Here is a 19311-nt window from a genome sequence, read left to right as displayed (position 1 = left end):
GATTCTGCCTCTCCCAGATGGAATGTCCTCCTTTATAGCTGACCAGAATCCCTCCTGCTGCAAGATGGCCGGGGCCCTTCCTCCCATCCTTTAAGGGGAATTACAGCAGCACTTCTCACATTTGGATAACATGCCAATCATCAGGAATCTTAAAATTCAGACTCTGGCTCACCAGGTCTGGAATGAGACCTGAGATTCTCATTCCTAACAAGCTGCCCTGTGACAACACTGCTGCCGGGCCATGCTGTGAGTAACAAGGATATAGACAGCCTGTTTACCACCCTCAGAGCAGCCCCCAAGTTTTCTTCCTTCTCTGCATGACGCTCTACTGAGCAGGCTATCTGGGGTCTCTTGAAATTCCCTGTCCCTTCTTGCTCCCACGCATACCTCGCCAAACCCTCACACCCTGCAAACGAATGTGGTGCCTGTGTCTACTGCTGTCGTTGATTTTTTTGTTTTAATTTGAAATAAACATTTAAGCAGTTTTCAAAGTCAGGTTGGCCCTGATATGTATCATGGAAGGGTAACAATACTCTCCAACGATAAAGTCACACAGCTGGGAGTCACCAGCAGTCCTCAAGCTTGGCTCCCATCTGCCACAGTGGCTGGTCCAATCCCAGCAGCTTCTCCAGAAGGCTCCCCTCTGCAGTTCGGTCTCAGATGCTGGCAAGTGTTGTCTCTGACATGTCCACTGGGAGCTCCGGAAACCAAGTGTGTACTGCTGGGCCCGAGGAAGGGAAGTGTCTTCTGGCGGCCTCAGGTGTGTGTGTGTGTGTGTGTGTGTGGTGTCTGTGTCTGTGTGCGTACAGGCACACCCACGTGTGCAAGTTATGCATGGTTGTATATGTGGACAGGGGTTTGAGTGTGTGTGTCTTGTGTCTATGTATGCATGGATGGATTGGAGTGTGTGTGTATGCTTTGCCCCCGACGTTCCAGTTCAAGAAAGCTTCAATCACACAGAGCAGCACTGAACTCTTTCTGCATGGGCCTGGAGGCTGGACAGTGTCCCTAGGCGGGCCCTGCAGATGTGAGCGGCCCCACCGTCCCTTGCTGCTGCTGCTGTTGCTGCCCCTTGCGTCTTCGAGAGCCAGCACCTGCCTCCTTGCTGTCCTTCCTGGCCAGGTTCCTGTTGGCATTCTCCCGCCAGCCCTGGCCTCCCTTCCTCCTCTTCTGCCCTGAAACAACCAAACAGCAGGAAGAATCAACAAAGGATGTGCAGGGAGGCCCTGGGCATGGCCACAGGCCCTAGGAGGGGAGTGTGAGGAAGCCGGAAGGGGAGGCAGGGAGGAGGCTGGAGATGCTGCCTCTAGGTAGTTGGGTCATCGTGACCTGCTCTGACAGCAGCCACTTCAGAGGACCCTGAGGCATGAGTACTGGAAGGCAGCCCAAGAGCCCTTTCACTCCCCAACCCTCAAGGAACAAAGACATCATCCTTTTCCTAATAGGCTCCTCAGACCTTGGGGATCCCAATGGACCAAGAGCACTTCCCAGGTATTCAGTGCAACCCTCAGAACAGGCAGGACTGCCCCCATCCCCTACCCGCCACCAGCCACCTCTGGGGCCAGGCAAGAGCAGCAGCCACCCCCTTGCCAACTGCAGGCTGTGTGACTTTGGTGGATTCACTACACCTCTCTGGGTCTTAGTGCCCCTTTTCACCCACCCATCAGGCCTCCGAGGGGCCTTCTAGTATGAACATCCACTAGCTCAGAAGAAATGGGGAAACTGGAAGGATGTTGACCACAGAAGCTTCCAGCTTCCACCATGCAGAGTTCTGAGGCCCTGTTCTCTGCCAGGACATGGCATCTGGATTGGACAGCATGAGGTCTTGAGTTGCAGCTGCCCCATCTGGACTTGCCCTGAGCCTTCTTCCTGAGCCGTGGGCAGGAAGCAGAGGTGGTGGGACCTGCCATGGCTGGTGCCTGAGCCCTGACCCCAAGGAGGCAGAGGCTGCAGCTCACCGTCAGGACACGGCACCCTCCTCACTGTGCACCTCCGGGTCTCCTTGGTGTCAGAGCAGGTAGCATGGTCCCCCCCAGGGGCATGGAGCACCCTGCGTGTCCGCTCCTCGGAGCCCCTCCGGAAACCACAGAGCTTCTTCTTCTTGGAGCAGGGCCCCCACGGAGACCACTCGCTCATTTCACATTGCGCTGGCAGGAAGAGAAGGGAAGAGAGAGAGAAGGACAAGGAGGAGGGGATCATGTCTCCTTCCCTGGTCCAGAATAGCAAAGGGGAGCATCTCCCACCTGCCTTCTGCCTGGACCTGAGGCTGCAGGTATCTTTAGTCCAGAGGGCAGAAAAGTCCTTGGAGACCCAGAAAGGAGTGGTAGGGTAAGCTCTCCCTGCACAGTGCCCCAGCCAACCCGCTCTCTGGCCAGGCCCTTACCCGGCCCCTCCTCCTGGGGTCCTGGACCCTCTGCCCACAGTGCCTGCCATGGCTTACCAGGACTACTGCACTCCATGGTGCCATTGGCAGCTGAGGAGCCCTCGGGACAGGCTGGATAGCAGCGGCCCTTGTGCAGGTACAAGCCCTCCTTACACTTGGTGCAGAAGTTATGGCTGAAGCAGGCCTCACAATGCTCGATCTTGCATTCTGAGGAGAGGACAGATTGGGGGCTTCTGGCCCAGCCTGGAGGGAATGTTTCCCCTCACCCCCAGCCCCAATACCCTCCCTTCCATCCACACCCACCTACATGGAGGGCAGGACCCTGGCCTAGAGCTGCAGTTACTGCAGAGGAATCTCGGGAGGAAAGGGAAAGGAAGGGCAGTGGCAGGCCAGGGAAGAAGAAGCTGAAGCGGTTGCTCCTGAAGGCTGGCTGGGACTCTTGCCACCGTCAGCCAACTCGAACGTGAACCCAGTCTCAGTCCCTGGAGCCCAAGGTGAGGCTCAAGAGAGCAGTTTCAGAGGAGGAGGGTGGGGCCCTCTGGGCTTGGTGGGGGTGGGACAGGAGTGTTTCAGCATCTCACAGCATCCAGAGGGCCACCCTAAACAGAGTTGAACTGAGGGACAGAATGGCCCCCCAGAGAGTGGCTGCATGATCTCTTCTTCCCTCATTGCTGGGCATCTACAATGTCCGAAACTGTGGTTCTCCTCCTGCCTGGCAGAAAGAATCAGCACGGAGGAGGGGGGAGCCATCCCAGGGCAAATTCCTCTGCCTCTGCAAGGCTGAGTTCCAGGAACCACCTTGGTAGGACTCTTGGGTCCCTCCCTGATTCCCTGCTGCCAGTTCTCTCCTCTGGGGGAATGGGGGCAGGGTGGGTCTTCCAGGGCTTGGCTGGAAGCAGGCAGGGTCTTTCACAATCTCTCCTTCCCAGAGTGCAGGCGGGGCTGACTTCCTCCCAGGCTCTGCCACCTAAAGCCCATGCTGCCAGTTTTTTAGGAGCTGGCGTAGCCAGGAGCTCCCGACTGTAAGGACCATGAGGACCATGAGGACCAAGAGGGTAGCTCCCAGGGTCCCACCTCTGTCCTTACAAACTCCCGCCATCCTCCAGGCTTATCTCAGCCTCACCTCTCTCCTTCCCTCCTTCTTTCCCTCCCTGGTGCTCTGATTCCTGGGTTTGGTTGCCAGTCAAATAAGAACAAAAATAAGAACAATAGCAGCTACCATTCACTGAGTGCCAGACACTAAGGGCTTTACGTGCATGTCTCACAACAACCCTAGGGGGTAAAAACTCTTAAAGATGAGGCATTGAGGGGTTGAGATGTGCTCAAGGTCACACAATGAAGAAGTAGCAGAGTTGAGCTCAGAACCAGTCTAGTCTTGGACCAGTCATTTACCCTCCGGGCTTCAATGTTGTCAGCCCTGAAAATGGCACCATCGATTGTGTCTTGTCTCCCTCCCAGTGTTGTTGTGAGGCTCAACTGATACGAGACCTGCCAATGCATTCTAAATGGCAAGGCACTGAACAGGAGGTGGGGGCACTGGCATTGTCCCCCGAGTGTGTTCACACGTGTCCCCCAGCACATCACAGCTGCATCTACAGAGAAGGGATGAAGATACGGCAGCATGTGCCTTGGAGCACGTGGAGCTGTAGCTGGTGTGGAAATGAGGAGCCAGAAGACCAGGGAGAGAAGAGAGTAGAAGAGCAGGCTGCCTGGGCTTGGATTCCCCTGCAGCCCATGTGGAGCTAACAGTGGTTTTTAAGCAGAAGTCTGATGGGATAGGTTGTATGTCCCAGAAATGTGATGGGATAGGGATAGGTTGTGTGTCTCAGGAGTGTGATGAGATAGGTTGTGTGTCCCAGAAGTGTGATGGGGTAGGGTGTGTGTCTCAGAAGCGTCTTTCTGGCTGCAGTGCAGAAGGTGGGTTTCAGGGAACCAGATGAAGGCTGGAGGACAGATGAACAGGCTATTGCAATGATCCGGGAGCAAGGTGCTGGGAACCTAGGGAGGACAGTGGCAGTGAGGACAGACAGGACATGACATGCAGGCTCTGGTGATTGGATGGATGGGGTGGGAGAGGTTGGCACACAGGGCTGTGGCTTGGGTGACAGGTTGGGACATGGAGGGTGACCTCTGGGAATACAGGTAGGGGCAGGTGCAAAGGGAGGAGACGGGGTTCTGATATTTACACACCAAGGTGGAAGTGTGCGGCGGGATACTTGAATCGGAGCCTCATCTCCTCTCCTCAGAGCCCCCTCTGCTCCTCTTGCCAGCCACCAATGGTTCAAAGCACTCTCCCCTAGTCCAGAGCTTCTAGTGCCCCCTGCCCCCAACAGCCCTGCCCACACTCACTGATGCACTTGTTCATGTCGGGGTTGCGGGCGTCGAAGTATCCAGGTGGGCAGGACGGCAAGCAGACGCCCACCTGGCGGATGTCGTTCCTCTCCAGCAGAATGAACAGCTTGGGTGAGCACTTGAGGCAGCCGTTGACTTCAGAGCAGAGCTCACAGCCTTTGGCACAGGCCTGGCTCCCCTCGGCACTGACTGCAAAGGTGGAGCAGGCATGAGAAGGCGGCTTCGGAGAGAACCTCACCTATCCAGATTCTGACAAGGATGGGAAGTAAATAGATCGGCATTTCCTTCCACAGAAGGAATATGCTTCTGAGAAAGCACAGGCCAGGCTGGCAGCTCTCTGCAAGGCTGCTTTATACACCTTCCCAGTAGCTTTTCTCCAGAGAGCTAGCACAGATGCTGACCCATGTGCCTCCCTAGCTCCAGGCACGACATGAGTTCACTCTCTAGGCTGGCTCCACCATCCCCAGAGAAGCAACCCAAGCTGCAGCCTTCCTGGAATTTATCCACTCTCCCCAGAGCACAAAACAGTCAGCCTTAGGTATAGAAGGAGGGTTTCTTAAATTTCTGAGAAAGTTTTAAGGACAAGAGGGATAAACAGTGAAACAGAAAAGGACCACCTACCCAGAAACACAAAGACAACTGGAATAATCTATGCCTAGAACAGGGGTCTCAACCGGCGATGATTTTGCTCCCCAGGGGACATTTGACAATGCCTAGAAACCTTTTTGATGATCACACCTGGGGGAAGGGGTTGTTACTGGCGTCAAGTGGGTAGAGACCAGGGATGCTGCTAATCATCCTACAATGCATCGGGCACAGTAAAGAATCATTTGGTCCAAAATGTTAATGGCACTGAGGTTGAGAAACCCTGGCTCAGAACCATCCTTTGAAGCCAGGTGCAGTGACTCATGCCTGTAATCCCAGCACATTGGGAGGCCAAGGCGGGTGGATCACCTGAGCTCAGGAGTTCGAGACCAGCCTGGCCAACATGGTGAAACCCCGTCTCTACTAAAATTACAAAAATTAGCCAGGCATGGTGGTGCATGCCTGTAATCCCAGCTACTTGAGAGGCTGAGGCAGGAGAATTGTTTGAACCTGGGGGGTGGAGGTTGCAGTGAGCTGAGATTGTGCCATTGCACTCCAGCCTGGATGACAGAGCAAGACTCCATCTCAAAAAAAAAAAAAGAGAACCATCTTTTGAGTCTTCATGGTTTTCCATCCCAGCATTGAGTCTCAAGATCTTTGATCTCACTTACTTGTTTAATCCTCATGGAGGCTCTTCCATGGACCTTGTGCAGTGTGAGCCCTGGGGACAGAGGCATGTAAGCCACTCTGTAGAGGAACTGATCTTTCAGTGGGGCAGACAGACCCACAAATAGGTGAATGCTGACAGCCACAAGGCCAAGCAATAGTGGACCCAAAAGAAGGAGGGAAACAAGCCACAAAGGAGGTGTCACTGGGGCCAAGTCTTAGATAATTTGTACAGATTTGTCCTTTAGGAAGTAGAATTAAGGGCACTCCAAGCAGGACCACAGAGGTGTAAAACTAGGGAAAGGCAGAATAGCAGATAACTTGGGGTGGAGATGGGAATGGGAGGGGAGTGGTGAAAGATAGGGTTTTCTATCTTTATATCATGCTAAGGAACTTGAACTTGATCCTGCCAGATGGCATTTCCCAAAAGTTTTCCTTACAACTTGATTCCCCCAACTGTGAATAGGAGAATGTGGAGAAAGGCTACTGTGTCATGTAAGACCAGGAACCAGTGGGTCAAACAAATCTAAACAGATTTCTTTACTGCAGGCCTAATGGAAGCTTTATTACTGTCCTGTGCACAGTGACTCTCTGAGGGGGAACAGAGTGAACTGCATTTCCCAAGCATTTTGGCCACAGAACACTTGTTTCAGGACCTTCTCAGACTGTTTAGACATCAGAGAGCCATTAGAACATATTAAGCAGGGATGAGACCTGGCCCAATTTACATGTTGGGAAATTTTCTCTGGTAGCCAGGGTGGAGACCAGAGATGGAAGGACTGTTTGGGAGGAAGCTGACTAGGTCATCCAGGTGAGAAAGTCTTAAAATTACGTTCCACAGGGATAGAGGGAAAAAAGACAGATTTGAGAGATGCTTAGGAAATGCAACCAGTAGGCCATCGTGGCTAACAGGCAGAGAGGAAAGAGGCGTGGGGAGGAGCCTGGGGTGATTCCCAGATGTTTGGCCTGGGTCGTGGGTGAGCTGTGGGGCCAGACAGGAAAAGACGCCCATGGAAAGAGAAGCGAGTTGAGAGGGAAGGAGAGGAAGGTAAGTAGTTACATGGGGTGGAGATGGGAATGGAAGTGGAGTGGTGAAAGGTAAGGTATCCTGTCTTTGTATCATGCTAAGGAACTTGAACTTGATCAAGAAGGGCAACAAGAGCCAGGCAGTGGCCGGGTGCAGTAGCTCACGCCTAGAATCCCAGCACTTTGGGAGGCTGAGATGGGTGGATCACCTGAGGTCAGGAGTTCAAGACCAGCCTGGCCGACATGGCAAAACCCCATCTCTACTAAAGATACACAACATTAGCTGGATATGGTGGTGGGCACCTGTAATCCCAGCTACTCAGGAGGCTGAGGCAGGAGAATCACTTGAACCTGGGAGGCAGAGGCTGCCGTGAGCTGAGATCATGCCACTGCACTCCAGCCTGGGTGACAGAGCAAGACTATCTCAAAAAACAAAACAAAACAAACAAAAAAAAGAGCCAGGCAGAGAGGAGCTGCAGATACAGGCAGAAGGCAGAGAGCTGGGAAAATCAGAATAGAGATGGTGGGAGGGAGTGCAGGGTAGTGGACCCAGAGCTCAGGCTTCAGAGTCAGAAGGACCCGGAGCCAGATTCCCAGTCTGGGAAGCTGGGCAAAATCCTGGATGTCGTGTGCTTCCCTGAAAAGGGGAGATGAGGATGTCCACTCTGGACAACTGCTGGAGTGAGTCTATGCTGCAGGAATCATTCCTGGTTTCAGAACAGGAGAACATGGAGGAGTCAGGAAGGAGAGCAACCGAAGGAAGATGATAACAAACACCAAACCATCACAACAACACAGTAATAACCACAATGGCGGCGGTGTGTTACTGAATGTTGACAACTTACTCTGTGGCAGGCAATGTTCTCAGTGCTTGACAAGTATTAACTCATTTAATCCTTACAACAATCCATGAGGTAGGTACTATGCTTATTTTTAAAAAATATATTATCCTTTTTTTTCTTTTGAGACAGTGCCACTCAGTCACCCAGGCTGGAGTGCAGTGGCGCAATCTTGGCTCACTACAATCTTTGCCTCCCAGGTTCAAGCGATTCTCCTGCCTCAGCCTCCCGAGTAGCTGGGATTACAGGCACCTGCCACCATGCCTGGCTAATTTTTTGTATTTTTAGTAGAGATGGGGTTTCACCATGTTGGTCAGGCTGGTCTCGAACTCTCGACCTCAGGTGATCCACCTGCCTGGGCCTCCCAAAGTGCTGAGATTACAGGCGTGAGCCACCCCTCTTGGCCTATTATGCACGTTTTTATAGATGAGGGAATGGAAAGGTAAATTACTTGAACAAAATTTCTCAGCCAGTATGTGTTTCAGGCAGAGCAGACAAAGTATAGGGAGCCCAGGGTAGGACAATATGAGGCGGCATGGAAACTAAAAGTGTGGTTAGACTATATATTTTTGGAAAATGGAATTCATGGGCTGAGTGTGGTGGCTCATGCCTGTAATCCCAGCACTTCGGGAGGCTGAGGTGGGCAGATCGCTGCAGCCCAGGAGTTCAAGACCAGCCTGGGCAACATAGGGAGACCCTGTCTCTATTACAAAAAATAATAATAGACTGGCCAAGGTGGCTCACACGTGTAATCCCAGAACTCTGGGAAGCTGAGGCCAGGAGTTCGAGACCAGCCTGGCCAATACGGTGAAACCCCATCTCTACTAAAAATACAAAAATTAGCTGGCCGTGGTGGCATGCATCTGTAATACCAGCTACTCAGGAGGCTGAGGCATAAGAATCGCTTGAACCTGGGAGGCAGAGGCTGCAGTGAGCCAAGATCGCCTCTGCACTCCAGTCTAGGTGATGAGCGAGACTCTGCCTCAAAATAATAATAATAATAATAATATAAGATAAAAACAAAAATCACGATCGTTCTTGTTGCTATAATCATTGTATGAGCAAAAATACTCCAAATGTGGCATTGAAGTTATGAGGGAGTCCTTCGGATTATTTTTCTATTCTGGGTCTTTATTCAGCTGTGTTACAAAATCACGAGTCACTATAGATTTTAGGCACCACTTCCACTTCAAAGATATTAAATTGTCTATGACTCACTGTTTTGATTTAATTCATTGTTGACATGAATGTGCCCTCTAGGTTTCTGCCTTAGTTTCAGTAAAGGCAGTGATCCCGGCATCCCATTTGCAGCCCTCTCAAGCAATGCTGCCATACCCATTTATTCCTTCATTATCACCTGTGTTAAGAACAGGTTTGCGAAAGGCGCCCTTTCAGATCTGCTGCCCACCTTCCATTCCACTAGCAACAAGTCCCTGTGTGCATTTTTCTTCAGCGCCATCAATGGCACCGCAGAGAAAGTGTGGGACATCCGGGGAAGGGAATCTGGAATCAGGTCAGCATGGCGGGAGCTTGGAGAGAGTGATGAGGCGGGAAGCTGGAGAGGGAAGCAGGGGCTGGATGAGGAAGGGTCTTAAGCCTGGATGAAGGAGTTCACACCCTATCCTGAAGGTCAGAAGGAATCAGTGGGAGTTTTACAACAGGAGACACAGTCAGGATTCTATTTTAGAAAGATCACTCGGTAGAGTGGAGAATGGATTTTCCGAGGTCAAGAGTGGAGACAGGAAGACTCCCAGGCTAGAACTCCAGTCCAGGAGAGCTGGGCTGAGCCAAGGAGAGGGGAGGGAGTAGACACACGTGAGATGGTCAGGCGGCAGGGTCAACAAGACAGGGCGATGCATTCAACAAGAGGGGGTGAGGGGCAGGGGCAAGGTGACCTCGGGATGCTGGGCTTGTGTAACAGCCCTTCCCCAGGAGAGGGACCACAGGAGGAGGAGGGGGTTTGGGTGGGAAAATAATGAGTAGCTCAGTATTAGACATGTTGAGTTTGCGGTTCCTGTGGAACATCCAGGGAATGATGCCTATTAGGCAATTGAACACGTGGGTCTGGAACTCAAGAGAACTATTTTGGCTGGAGATTGAGACGCTGAGTTCTTTTTTTCTTTTCTTTTTTCTTTTTTTTTTTTTTTAAGAGATGAGATCTCACTGTGTTGCCCAGGCTGGATTGCAGTGTCACAAACGTAGCTCATTGAAGCCTCAAACTCCTGGGCTCAAGTGATCCTCCTGCTTCAGCCTCCTGAGTAGCTATGACTGCAGTCACATGCCACCATGCTTGGCTAAGAAGAGGTGGAGTTCTTAATATCCAACAGTCATCAAAGGCATGCCAGTCCATGAGATGGCAAGAAGAGTGGGTCTGGAGAGTGAGAAGAGGAACTGGACGTTGAAGAGAAGGATGGAAAAGTCTTTAGTCCACTCAGAGGCAGAGGAGGAGCCAACAGACAGGCAGCGGACGCTGAGAAGTATACAGCATCATGGGAGCCAAGAGAAGAGTACACTCAGAAGAGGGAGGCATCAACACAACAGTTGCTTCTGAGATGTCATGTGAGCCCAACTGGGTGGTGGTGACCTGGTAAGTGCAGTTTCAGTGGGGTGGTGGGGTGGACAGCAGGAGGCAGTGGGTCAGCAGTGAAAGGAAGGTCAGGAAGTAGACAGAGGAAATAACGCCCCCTCTTTCAAGAAGTTGGTTGTTGGCTGGCCTGGGGGCTCAGGCCTGTAATCCAGCTGAAGCTGGAGGATTGACTGAGTCCAGGATTTCGAGGCTGCAGTGAACTATGATTGAGCCACTGCACTCCAGCCTGGATGACAGGGCAAGACCCCGACTCAAAAAAAAAAAAAAAAAAAGAAGCTGATAGTTAGATCTGTGGGAACAGAAGAGCCTGGATGGTGCCTCAGGCAACACCTGCATGCAACAGCTACGCAAGAGGAAGGGGGGCTCGGGAAAGAAGTGGAGAAGGATCCTTGGAGAGCTGGGAGGAGACTGAGAGACAGAGGTGCCAGGAATCAGGTTGAAAAGGGAGAGATCTCCAGGGATCAAGGCTGGGAGGAAGCAAGGCCAGTGAGCTCTGAAGCAAATCTACAAGACTGGACTCTCAGTGATCATTGATTAGGTGATCTTGAGAAGGGCAGTTTTGGTGGAGAGGTGGAGATGAGAGCCAAACCACAGTGGGCTTCGGAATGAGTGGAAGGGAAGGAATGGAGATAAAGCCTGGAGGGTGACAGAAAATCAGAGATCACAGACAGAGAAGGGGAGAGCACGGCTGGGGGTGGGGAATGTGATTACAAGACTCAGAGGCAGGGGGCATTGATGGAGTAGAGACCCAAGGGCATGAGGAAATGGGAGCATCAAGACACAGGGCTCAGATGCTGAGGCTGGCCTGGGTTAGGAGGAGAGACCAGGGGGTCAGGGAGCTGAGCTCCATGAGGGTTTGGGGGCTCAGAAGAGGAATGGGGGCTCAGTGACAGGCAGGGTCTGTTCAATAAGGAAAGGGATGTTTATCAAGGGAGACAGGAAGCACAGGATGTTCTCAGCTCAGAGAGGCAGTGAGGGGATGGGGGGACGGGAGAGGGGGCTCGACAATGAGAATGTGCCCTTGAAGGAAGGGTCCAAGGAAGACGGTTCATATTTGGGGGAAATGCATAATGATTCAGAGCAGGAAAACCAAGGCTCATTTATTTCACAGATGTTTACTGCACACCTCACAGGTGCTTAGGGCTATTAGGAGCCGGAACATGGAGGTATAGCCACAAAGGCCCACCTGGGACGAGGGAGTCAGGGCTGGTTACACATCTGGATGTAGAGAGGCAGAGGGCACTCCCTGACCCAGAAGCCTAGGGGAGGAGAGCGTTCCACACAGGAGGAACAGCCAGTGCAAAGCCTCCGAGGCACTGAATATCCTGGATCGACCATGGCATGGAAAACAGGGCTTTATATAACACGTGCCCATAATTCCAGCTACTTGGGAGGCTGAGGCAGGATCACTTGAGCCTAGGAGTTGCAGACCAGCCTGGGCAACATAGCAAGACCCCACCTCAAAAGGAAAAAAAAAGAACATAGAGCTTTATATATTCTCTCTCTCTCTCTCTCTCTCTCTCTTTTTTTTTGAAATGGAGTCTCACCCTGTTGGCCAGGCTGGAGTGCAATGGCGCTATCTTGGCTCACTGCAACCTCCACCTCCTGGGTTCAAGCGATTCTCCTGCCTCAGCCTCCCGAGTAGCTGGGATTACAGGCATGCACCACCACGCCCAGCTGATATTTTGTATCTTTAGTAGAGACGGGGTTTCACCATGTTGGCCAGGCTGGTCTCAAACTCCTGACCTCATGATCTGCCCGTCTCGGCCTCCCAAAGTGCTGGAATTACAGGTGTGAGCCACCACATCTGGCTGAGCTTTAAATATTCTCTTGGTGAAGAAAGTGACCAATGGAAGGGCATCGTCGGGTTGGCAGTTTAGAAAGCTCCCCTCTAGCTGGGCACAGTGGTACATGCTGTAGTCCCAACTACTCAGGAGGCTGAGGCAGGAGGATACCTTGAGCCCAGGAGTTTGAGACCAGCCTGGGCAACATAGTGAGATCAAGACCCTCTCTCTAAAATAAAAGAAGGAACAAAAGCAAGGAATTTCCCTCCTGCTGCTGCCTGTTTTGCGGGGTGTGCGGGGCAAGCGGCCTTGCAGGGCTGTAAGCCTGGCTGAGGAGGCCGGGTGGACTCAGCGAGGGCGAGGGTTGCCTGCGGGGGAGGGATCCTCCTTCCTGGCTTCTTCAGCACCTCTAGCTCTGCCCTCCCCACCAACCACCATCCCCCCCAGCCCCACCTCCCTCAGCTCCCAAGCACCCTGCTCTCCAGCCCACTTCGCTGAGCTGGCAGAGCAAGGCGGTGCCCTCGATTCCGCCTCTCCTAGTCTTCATCCGACGCAAAGCCCTTTTAAGTTGCTGTGGCTATGATGAGGCACTGCTCCAGGGCAGCTCAGCCCCACACCCCTTGAAGAATGGTTCTGGATCGCTGCCCCTCCTCCCTAGGGGCTTCACTTCTTCCAGTTCTCAATTTCTTCATCCCCAGGAATCTTTCTTAAACTAAAGATCTGATGGTTTTACACCCCATCCTATTATCTATCAATAACTCCCTATCACCTACAGAATTAAGACCCAGCTCCTTGCCTGATCTTAAAAGCTTTTGTGGGCCCATCCCATCCACCTTACCCCTCAGCACCACTCCTAAGCAATATCAAACGACTTTTGTTTCTCTGGACATGTCGCACTATCTCACACCTGTGTGCTTTTGTTCAAGTTGGTCCTTCTGCCCAGAACACTCTCCACCTCCTCTTGAGCCTGACCAACTCCCTCAGGCCTCAGAACTAAAGTCACCTCCCCCAGGAAGTCTTCCTGATCTCACCTCCTTGCAAAGTCTCAATGGAGTATTTCTCTGTGTTCCCACACCCCTAGTACTTGAATCTGTCATGGTGAACGTCACCTTATATTGTTATTCTCTGTTAACATGTCTTTTTCTCTCACTAGAAAGAGCTTTGGCAGGCAGAGCCCATCATTTCTGAATGGGAGCTCAGTAAAGGATAAGGCTGCACAAGGGTATAAAGGTTGAGGAAATGGTGAACGAGACAGAGGCTTGAGATGAGGGGTGGTGTATGGATGGATCTTAATGAAGATTCACTACAGTGGAGGGACCAGGATGGAACATGGATGAGGGACTCAGGTGGGATGGGTTAGGGACAGTGGGGGGTGGAGAGAACTCACCATGACCCAGAGAGTGATCATCTTGGTTTTGGGGTGGAATCTAGTCTTGGAGGAAATGGGTTTGGTAAGAGAGACCTGAGTTCAGTTGGCGAGGGTAGGAGGATAGGTAGCGGGGCCTCAGCCAGGAGACTGAGGAAGTGAGTAGGCCAGGGCCCCTCTCAGGCCACACACTGTCCCAGGAGGTGGATCTATCCCTGTGGCTTCCTGGGACCTGCATGTTCAGCAAGCCCTGGGCATGTCCCGCTGGTAGGCCCAGGATTCTTTTTTTTTTTTTTTTGGAAACAGAGTCTCTCTCTGTCACCCAGGCTGGAGTGTAGTGGCACAATCTCAGTTCACTGCAACCTCCGCCTCCCAGGTTCAAGCGATTCTCCTGCCTCAGCCTCCCGAGTAGCCAGGACTACAGATGCACATCACCACTCCTGGCTAATTTTTGTATTTTTAGTAGAGATAAGCTTTCCCCATGTTGGGCAGGCTGGTCTTGAACTCCTGACCTCAGGTGATCGGCCCGCCTCAGCCTCCCAAAGTGCTGGGATTACAGGCGTGAGCCACTATGCCCAGCCAGACCCAGGATTCTTTAGCTCAACTATGAGCTTAGTTTAGATCCTCACTTTTTCTTACCTGGGCTATTTGCTTCCCGCCTCAAGCCACCCCCCCAACCCTCTATGCAGCTGGGCTCTGGGGTCCTTGATGAAAGCCTCAGTGGCTCCTCACCCACTGTAGCTGGAGTCAGGCCAAGTCCAAACTCCTCAACCTGGCAGGTGAGAAGAGCTTAATAACCCAGCCTCTACCCTGCAGCTTCTTCTCCCCAGACCCTCCCCTCAGCCCCAGACAGCTTCGTTGCTGTATCCCAGTAGGTTCTGGATGGCTTGTTTAGCGGCAGAACACTTCTTTCCAACAGAAAAGATATGAGCACAGCTTCTCCAGTGGAAATCCTAGGGCTCCCCAGAACCCCCTTGATAATTCATTTCCCCAGCTACTCCTAGCTGCACCCCACTTCCTAAAGGAACACTGTATGCCTCCTCCCAACGCCCCGGGCTCTCCATGCCCTCGGGTTTTCTCCTGTGCAGCATTCCCGAACTGGATTGACATTCTGTCTTCCCCCACTCGCTTGCGGGCTCCTCGAGATTCATCTCTGCCATCAGGGCCGGCTTGCAGGATCTCAATGAACATTTGCAGAATGACCCAAGGAAGGAACGGGGATTCAGTGAGGGATGAGGGACTGTAAGGCTGTCAGTGCAGCAGGGGTAGAGGCTCCGGATGGAGGATGGGGCAGTGAGAAGAGGCACAAAGGGGGCTGCTGGCTTCTGGAGAAGTCAGGGCTCAATGAAGGAACGAAGGCTTCCTGGGAGGCAGGACTGAGAGAGGGGGCCCAAGAATCAGACAGGAGAAGGGGCTCAGGAAGGAGCGTTACTCAGTGCGAGGGATGAGTGGGAATGAGGTGCAGGGACCCCAGATCAGGGGTGAGGGCTAGCAAGAAGACAAGGGGCTTAGTGAACAGGACTTCAGGGAGGGGCAGGGCCCTCAATGAATGGAGGAGGGGAACTTCAAGGGGACTTCACCACTCACAGCTAAAGAGAAGTTCTTTGCTCAACTTTTCTCACTCCGTGCAGGCAGATCATCACTGAGACTCCGAAATCAGACATGGCTTCAAACTGGTGTATAATGGCTCAGAATGAGATTTAGATTGAGTGGCTTCTGGTGGCCCTCCTACCCTGCAGCCGAGGACTGTCAGCCACAGTCAACAACCCTGAGGCTCATACACAGCACACCTACCCCTGCCCCAAGGTCCACCCAGTGCCCTTCCACGCTTGTCTTGTCAAGAGGCGAGGCACACACAGGTGTCTCGGTCTTCCTTCTTCCCTTCCCTACTCCCCCAGAATCCCTAAGGCAAAATGGTCTGCACATTGTTTATGTAACAATGATTTGCACCCAGAGTCTACACAGAACTTGATGTTTTACAAAGGTGTTAAAAATATATACCTATTGAGGTGGGTGGATCACCTGAGGTCAAGAGTTCGAGACCAGCCTGGCCAATATGACAAAACTTTGTCTCTACTAAAAATACAAAAATTAGCCAGGCATGGTGACACATGCCTGTAATCCCAGCTACTTAGGAGGCTGAGGCAGGAGAATGGCTTGAACCCGGGAGGCGGAGGTTGCAGTGAGCCAAGATCGTGCCACGGCACTCCAGCCCGGGTGACAGAGCGAGACTCCATCTCAAAACAAAACTATATATATATATATAGATATATCTATTATCTCATGTAAGCCTTACTATCCTCCTATACATTACATTTCAGATTCCTGATTGTGATGACTATGGCTATTACGTAACAAGTATTGACAAACAGCACAACTTTCATCCCTCCCTGCACCCCTGAGCCTGTCTCCACACCTCTCCCCACCCAGACATCAAGGATGTCTGTTACATCACTTGGTAATAAAAACTGGCTCATGTGCTGCCACGGCTGTTAGATGTGGCCATATGAAAAGCGAGCAAGCATGTCAAAATTGCTGCAGGAGATTCACCATCACTAGGACCAGGCCCTTTCTGATGCCAAGTCTAGTACTTCCTTTCCTTTTTAATACAACAGACTTGAACTCAGGTCCCGTGACCTCTGGTTTAGCCGGGCATGAGGCTCTGCATGGGTGAGGGTCAGCATTAAGCACATGTGCACATTGCGTGAATGTGAATGGTTCCTCCCATTCTCTCTCTCTCTCTCTCTCTGTCTCTCTCTCTCTCTCTCATTTCGGAAATAGAGGAGACTGATTATAAACCGCTAAACCGCATCTGGCCCATGGAGTCCAAAATACTGGCCACAACAGATGAGAAGGGAGGAAAATCAAGGCCTTGCTGCTGATTAAACCTAACCGTCTCTAATTGTTTGTTAAGCCAGGGATTTTCAGCTTCACCAATTCTCTGAGCTTCTCTCCCTGGGCTGAGTCCTGGCCTTGGCTGCTCCTGTGGAGCCCCAGCAAAACCCCACTGCTTTTCAGCCTTCACTGGGGGGCCTCCGTCTGCAGGGAAACATGAAGCAAGAGGGAGCTGGGCTAGACTTCAGGAAGACCTCCTGCCTGTGGGCGTGGCATCTTCTCATGCCAGATGTCAAAAGACAGATGAGGACTTGGGACTCTGGAGTCCCCCACCCTCTCCCTCGTGTAGGCCCCTCAAACACAGTGGCCACCCCTACAGCACTGGGGCCCCATCACTGGAGACTTTAAGCAGAGGTTGAGGAGTGCCTATCAAGGGGCTAAGGACAGATTACCCTTGACCTCCATCAAATTCGGCTCTCAAGAAGACTGGGCCCACAGGCATTAGGAGACCTGGGTTCCAACATCAACTGTATCACGTTAGACCTGTTTCTTCCCCTTTCTTAGCATCTGTACAATGATAGGATTTTGGTTTTCTTTTTAAGCTATGAGAACCCTCTCTTGCAATGACATCTTATGTGGACGCTCATTACCAAAAGCAGGGAAAAGCGAGACTGCTGTGGTGTGAAGGGTGGTCGGGCCAGACCCCTGCCTGCTTGTCTCCCCTTTGATGCCACTGTAGCTCCCTGAATCCCACTGGGCATGGTTTAAAAGCCACAGCAGTGGACAGTCTCCTGACCCTCCCTACTCCACTGTTCCTGCCCTATGATCTGGGCAGGGGAAGCCCTGTTACCCAGTGCTAAGCTGTGCAGAGCTCCAAACCCAAAAGGGTTGATGGCTGCACTTTAGCCAAAAAAGGAGCCCCAGGGCAGGGGGTTTGGGGAAGCATCTCCATGGATACCACACAAAGCTGGTGTTATGTCAAAGCACATAATCCACAAAGGCGTAATCCACAAACTGGATCCTCACAGGAGAGGGGTTAATCTAGAAAGCAGAGTCTACAAAGGGGAAAACAGACAAAGTGAGTCATCTACAGAGTGGGTAATCTCAGCAAATTAATCCACCAACTGAATAATCCACAAACAGGATCATCTACTGAGTAATCTACAAAGCTGTAATAGACAGAGTGGAAATCTGCAAGGGTCATCATGGAATAAAACTCCTGAAGACCCTTAGTTCCCGGGTGGCCCCCTCCCGTTCCCAAGGCCGGCTGTGGCCCACCATGCTCCATTACTCACTCCGCCTCTGCCTTTTCCCCTTGATCCCCCGGCTGCTGATGGTGAGGTGCGTCCAGCTCAGAACCAGGGCCACCACACACAGCCCAAGCCGCATAGTCACGCGCCAGCTCCAGGCCCCTAGTCGGAGGGGTGGTCTCGGGGAGGGTGGATAGCACACGGCTCTTGCTAACACCTCTGAGGCTGGGTCAGCAGCAGGAGGCCCAGGCCTGGGCCGTAGCCCAAATCCACCATAATCTCAGCTGGGGACAGAGAGGGTGTGGGGAGCCCAGTTCTCCATCAGCTCAAAGGGAGGTCCTCAAAGAGAGACTTCCTCAAAGGTACCTCGGAATATCACATGAGAGATCTTTTTGTCACGTCAGCAGGGACTACTCCAAAAACCAACCTGTCAGGGGAGGAGAAAGAAGGGTTAATTCTGTAGTACCAGGAACACTCCCACCTATGCCTCCTGCCCTACCCAGAAGACTGGGAGCTTAAAATGTTTGGATGTTACAAGTTACCTACCTAGCACCTTTCTAGAAGAAATATGCTCCTTTTCCTGTCTTACAGAATTCCCTAACCTGGGATGGGAGCCGGCAACCTGTGTAGCCAGAACATGGCGGACATTCAAACCAAACTTGTGGATCACTGATGATTTCAGTGGAGCCAGCTGGTCCCACCCGGCTTCCTGTTGTCCAGCTGTAACTGGAAGTCCTTCCTTAAGTCTACCCTACAGACCTCATGCTGCAGTAGTATCCTGTCTCTTGAAAAGGAGCTGTCTCTCTCTGTCCTTGCATGAGTGATGACCCCCTCAGCCTTTTCTTCCCGGGGCTGAGTCACCCATGTGCCTTTCACCTGTCCTGGAGCTAGAGCAGTGGCCCCCGGCAAGCTGGCAGACTCTGCGTGGCCCTCTGGGCTTGGCGGGAGAAAAGGAAGTAAGGCTTCCCCCGGCCACAGAAACTCTGACACAGCAGGCCCGGCGGGCCTGGCCTTTGTGAGAGGATAAAAGAGGCAGCAATGCCCGCCCTGGCCAGAGACACAGAGAATGGGGATAATCCCCCAGCCCAGCGAGAGCCAGGTCTCTGGACCCGCTGGCCGGCTGGGGTGATGGGGGCAGGGGAGCCGGTCCCTCCCCTGATCAGATGTGTCTGGGAAGTTGGACATCTGAGCCCAACCTGGGAGTGAGAATGAAAACCCTGCTTCCCCGTCACGGGATCACACACACACATGCTCTGATGCTCGCAAGGTTCTTTCACAGCAGCGGCCTGCCCACACACACCCCACACCCCACCACACACACCTGCACCACAACAGAGCATGCAGGTCAATAGCACAGAGGCCCTGTAGATGCCAGGGAGCCATCACCTTCCCCTCCAGTGGCTAGATGCCTTTGAACAAGTCATGTAGCCTCACTGAACCTCAGTTTCACATCTATAAAATGGGGACAAGCATGACTGTCACAGGCTAGCTGAGAGTCAGAGAGTTCAGGCTCAGGAATGAGAAATCTGAGGTGCTGGAGTGGAGGTGCCCCTCCCACCCCCTGTCCTAATCCTTTCCCCTCTAGGCTCTTCAGTGCCAGTCCACCCCCTCACCTCTCAGGGAGGCCCCAGCAGAGCC

At 52.5% G+C, this 19311-nt stretch overlaps 1 protein-coding gene across 2 annotated transcripts; it reads right to left on the bottom strand.

Moving 5' to 3' along the window:
- Positions 1-252: 252 nt before the first annotated feature.
- Positions 253-17812, bottom strand: RSPO1 (R-spondin 1). Of its 2 annotated transcripts, XM_055255392.2 has the most exons (5): positions 17719-17812; positions 4733-4924; positions 2441-2590; positions 1959-2147; positions 253-1175 (listed from the first exon to the last, which is right to left on the bottom strand). In XM_055255392.2, the coding sequence occupies exons 1-5, from the start codon at positions 17810-17812 to the stop codon at positions 1009-1011; spliced, it is 792 nt and encodes a 263-aa protein (XP_055111367.1). In that variant the 3' UTR covers positions 253-1008. The 2 variants fall into 2 exon arrangements, with proteins under 2 accessions (XP_055111367.1, XP_055111368.1); XM_055255393.2 differs by lacking the exon at positions 1959-2147.
- Positions 17813-19311: the final 1499 nt, after the last annotated feature.

Source organism: Symphalangus syndactylus, chromosome 12 (genome assembly GCF_028878055.3).
Source record: "Symphalangus syndactylus isolate Jambi chromosome 12, NHGRI_mSymSyn1-v2.1_pri, whole genome shotgun sequence".
In the NCBI taxonomy this organism is placed as follows: Eukaryota; Metazoa; Chordata; class Mammalia; order Primates; family Hylobatidae; genus Symphalangus; species Symphalangus syndactylus.
The sequence above is the reverse complement of the archived record's forward strand: the minus strand, read 5'-3'. Positions and strand labels throughout refer to the sequence as shown.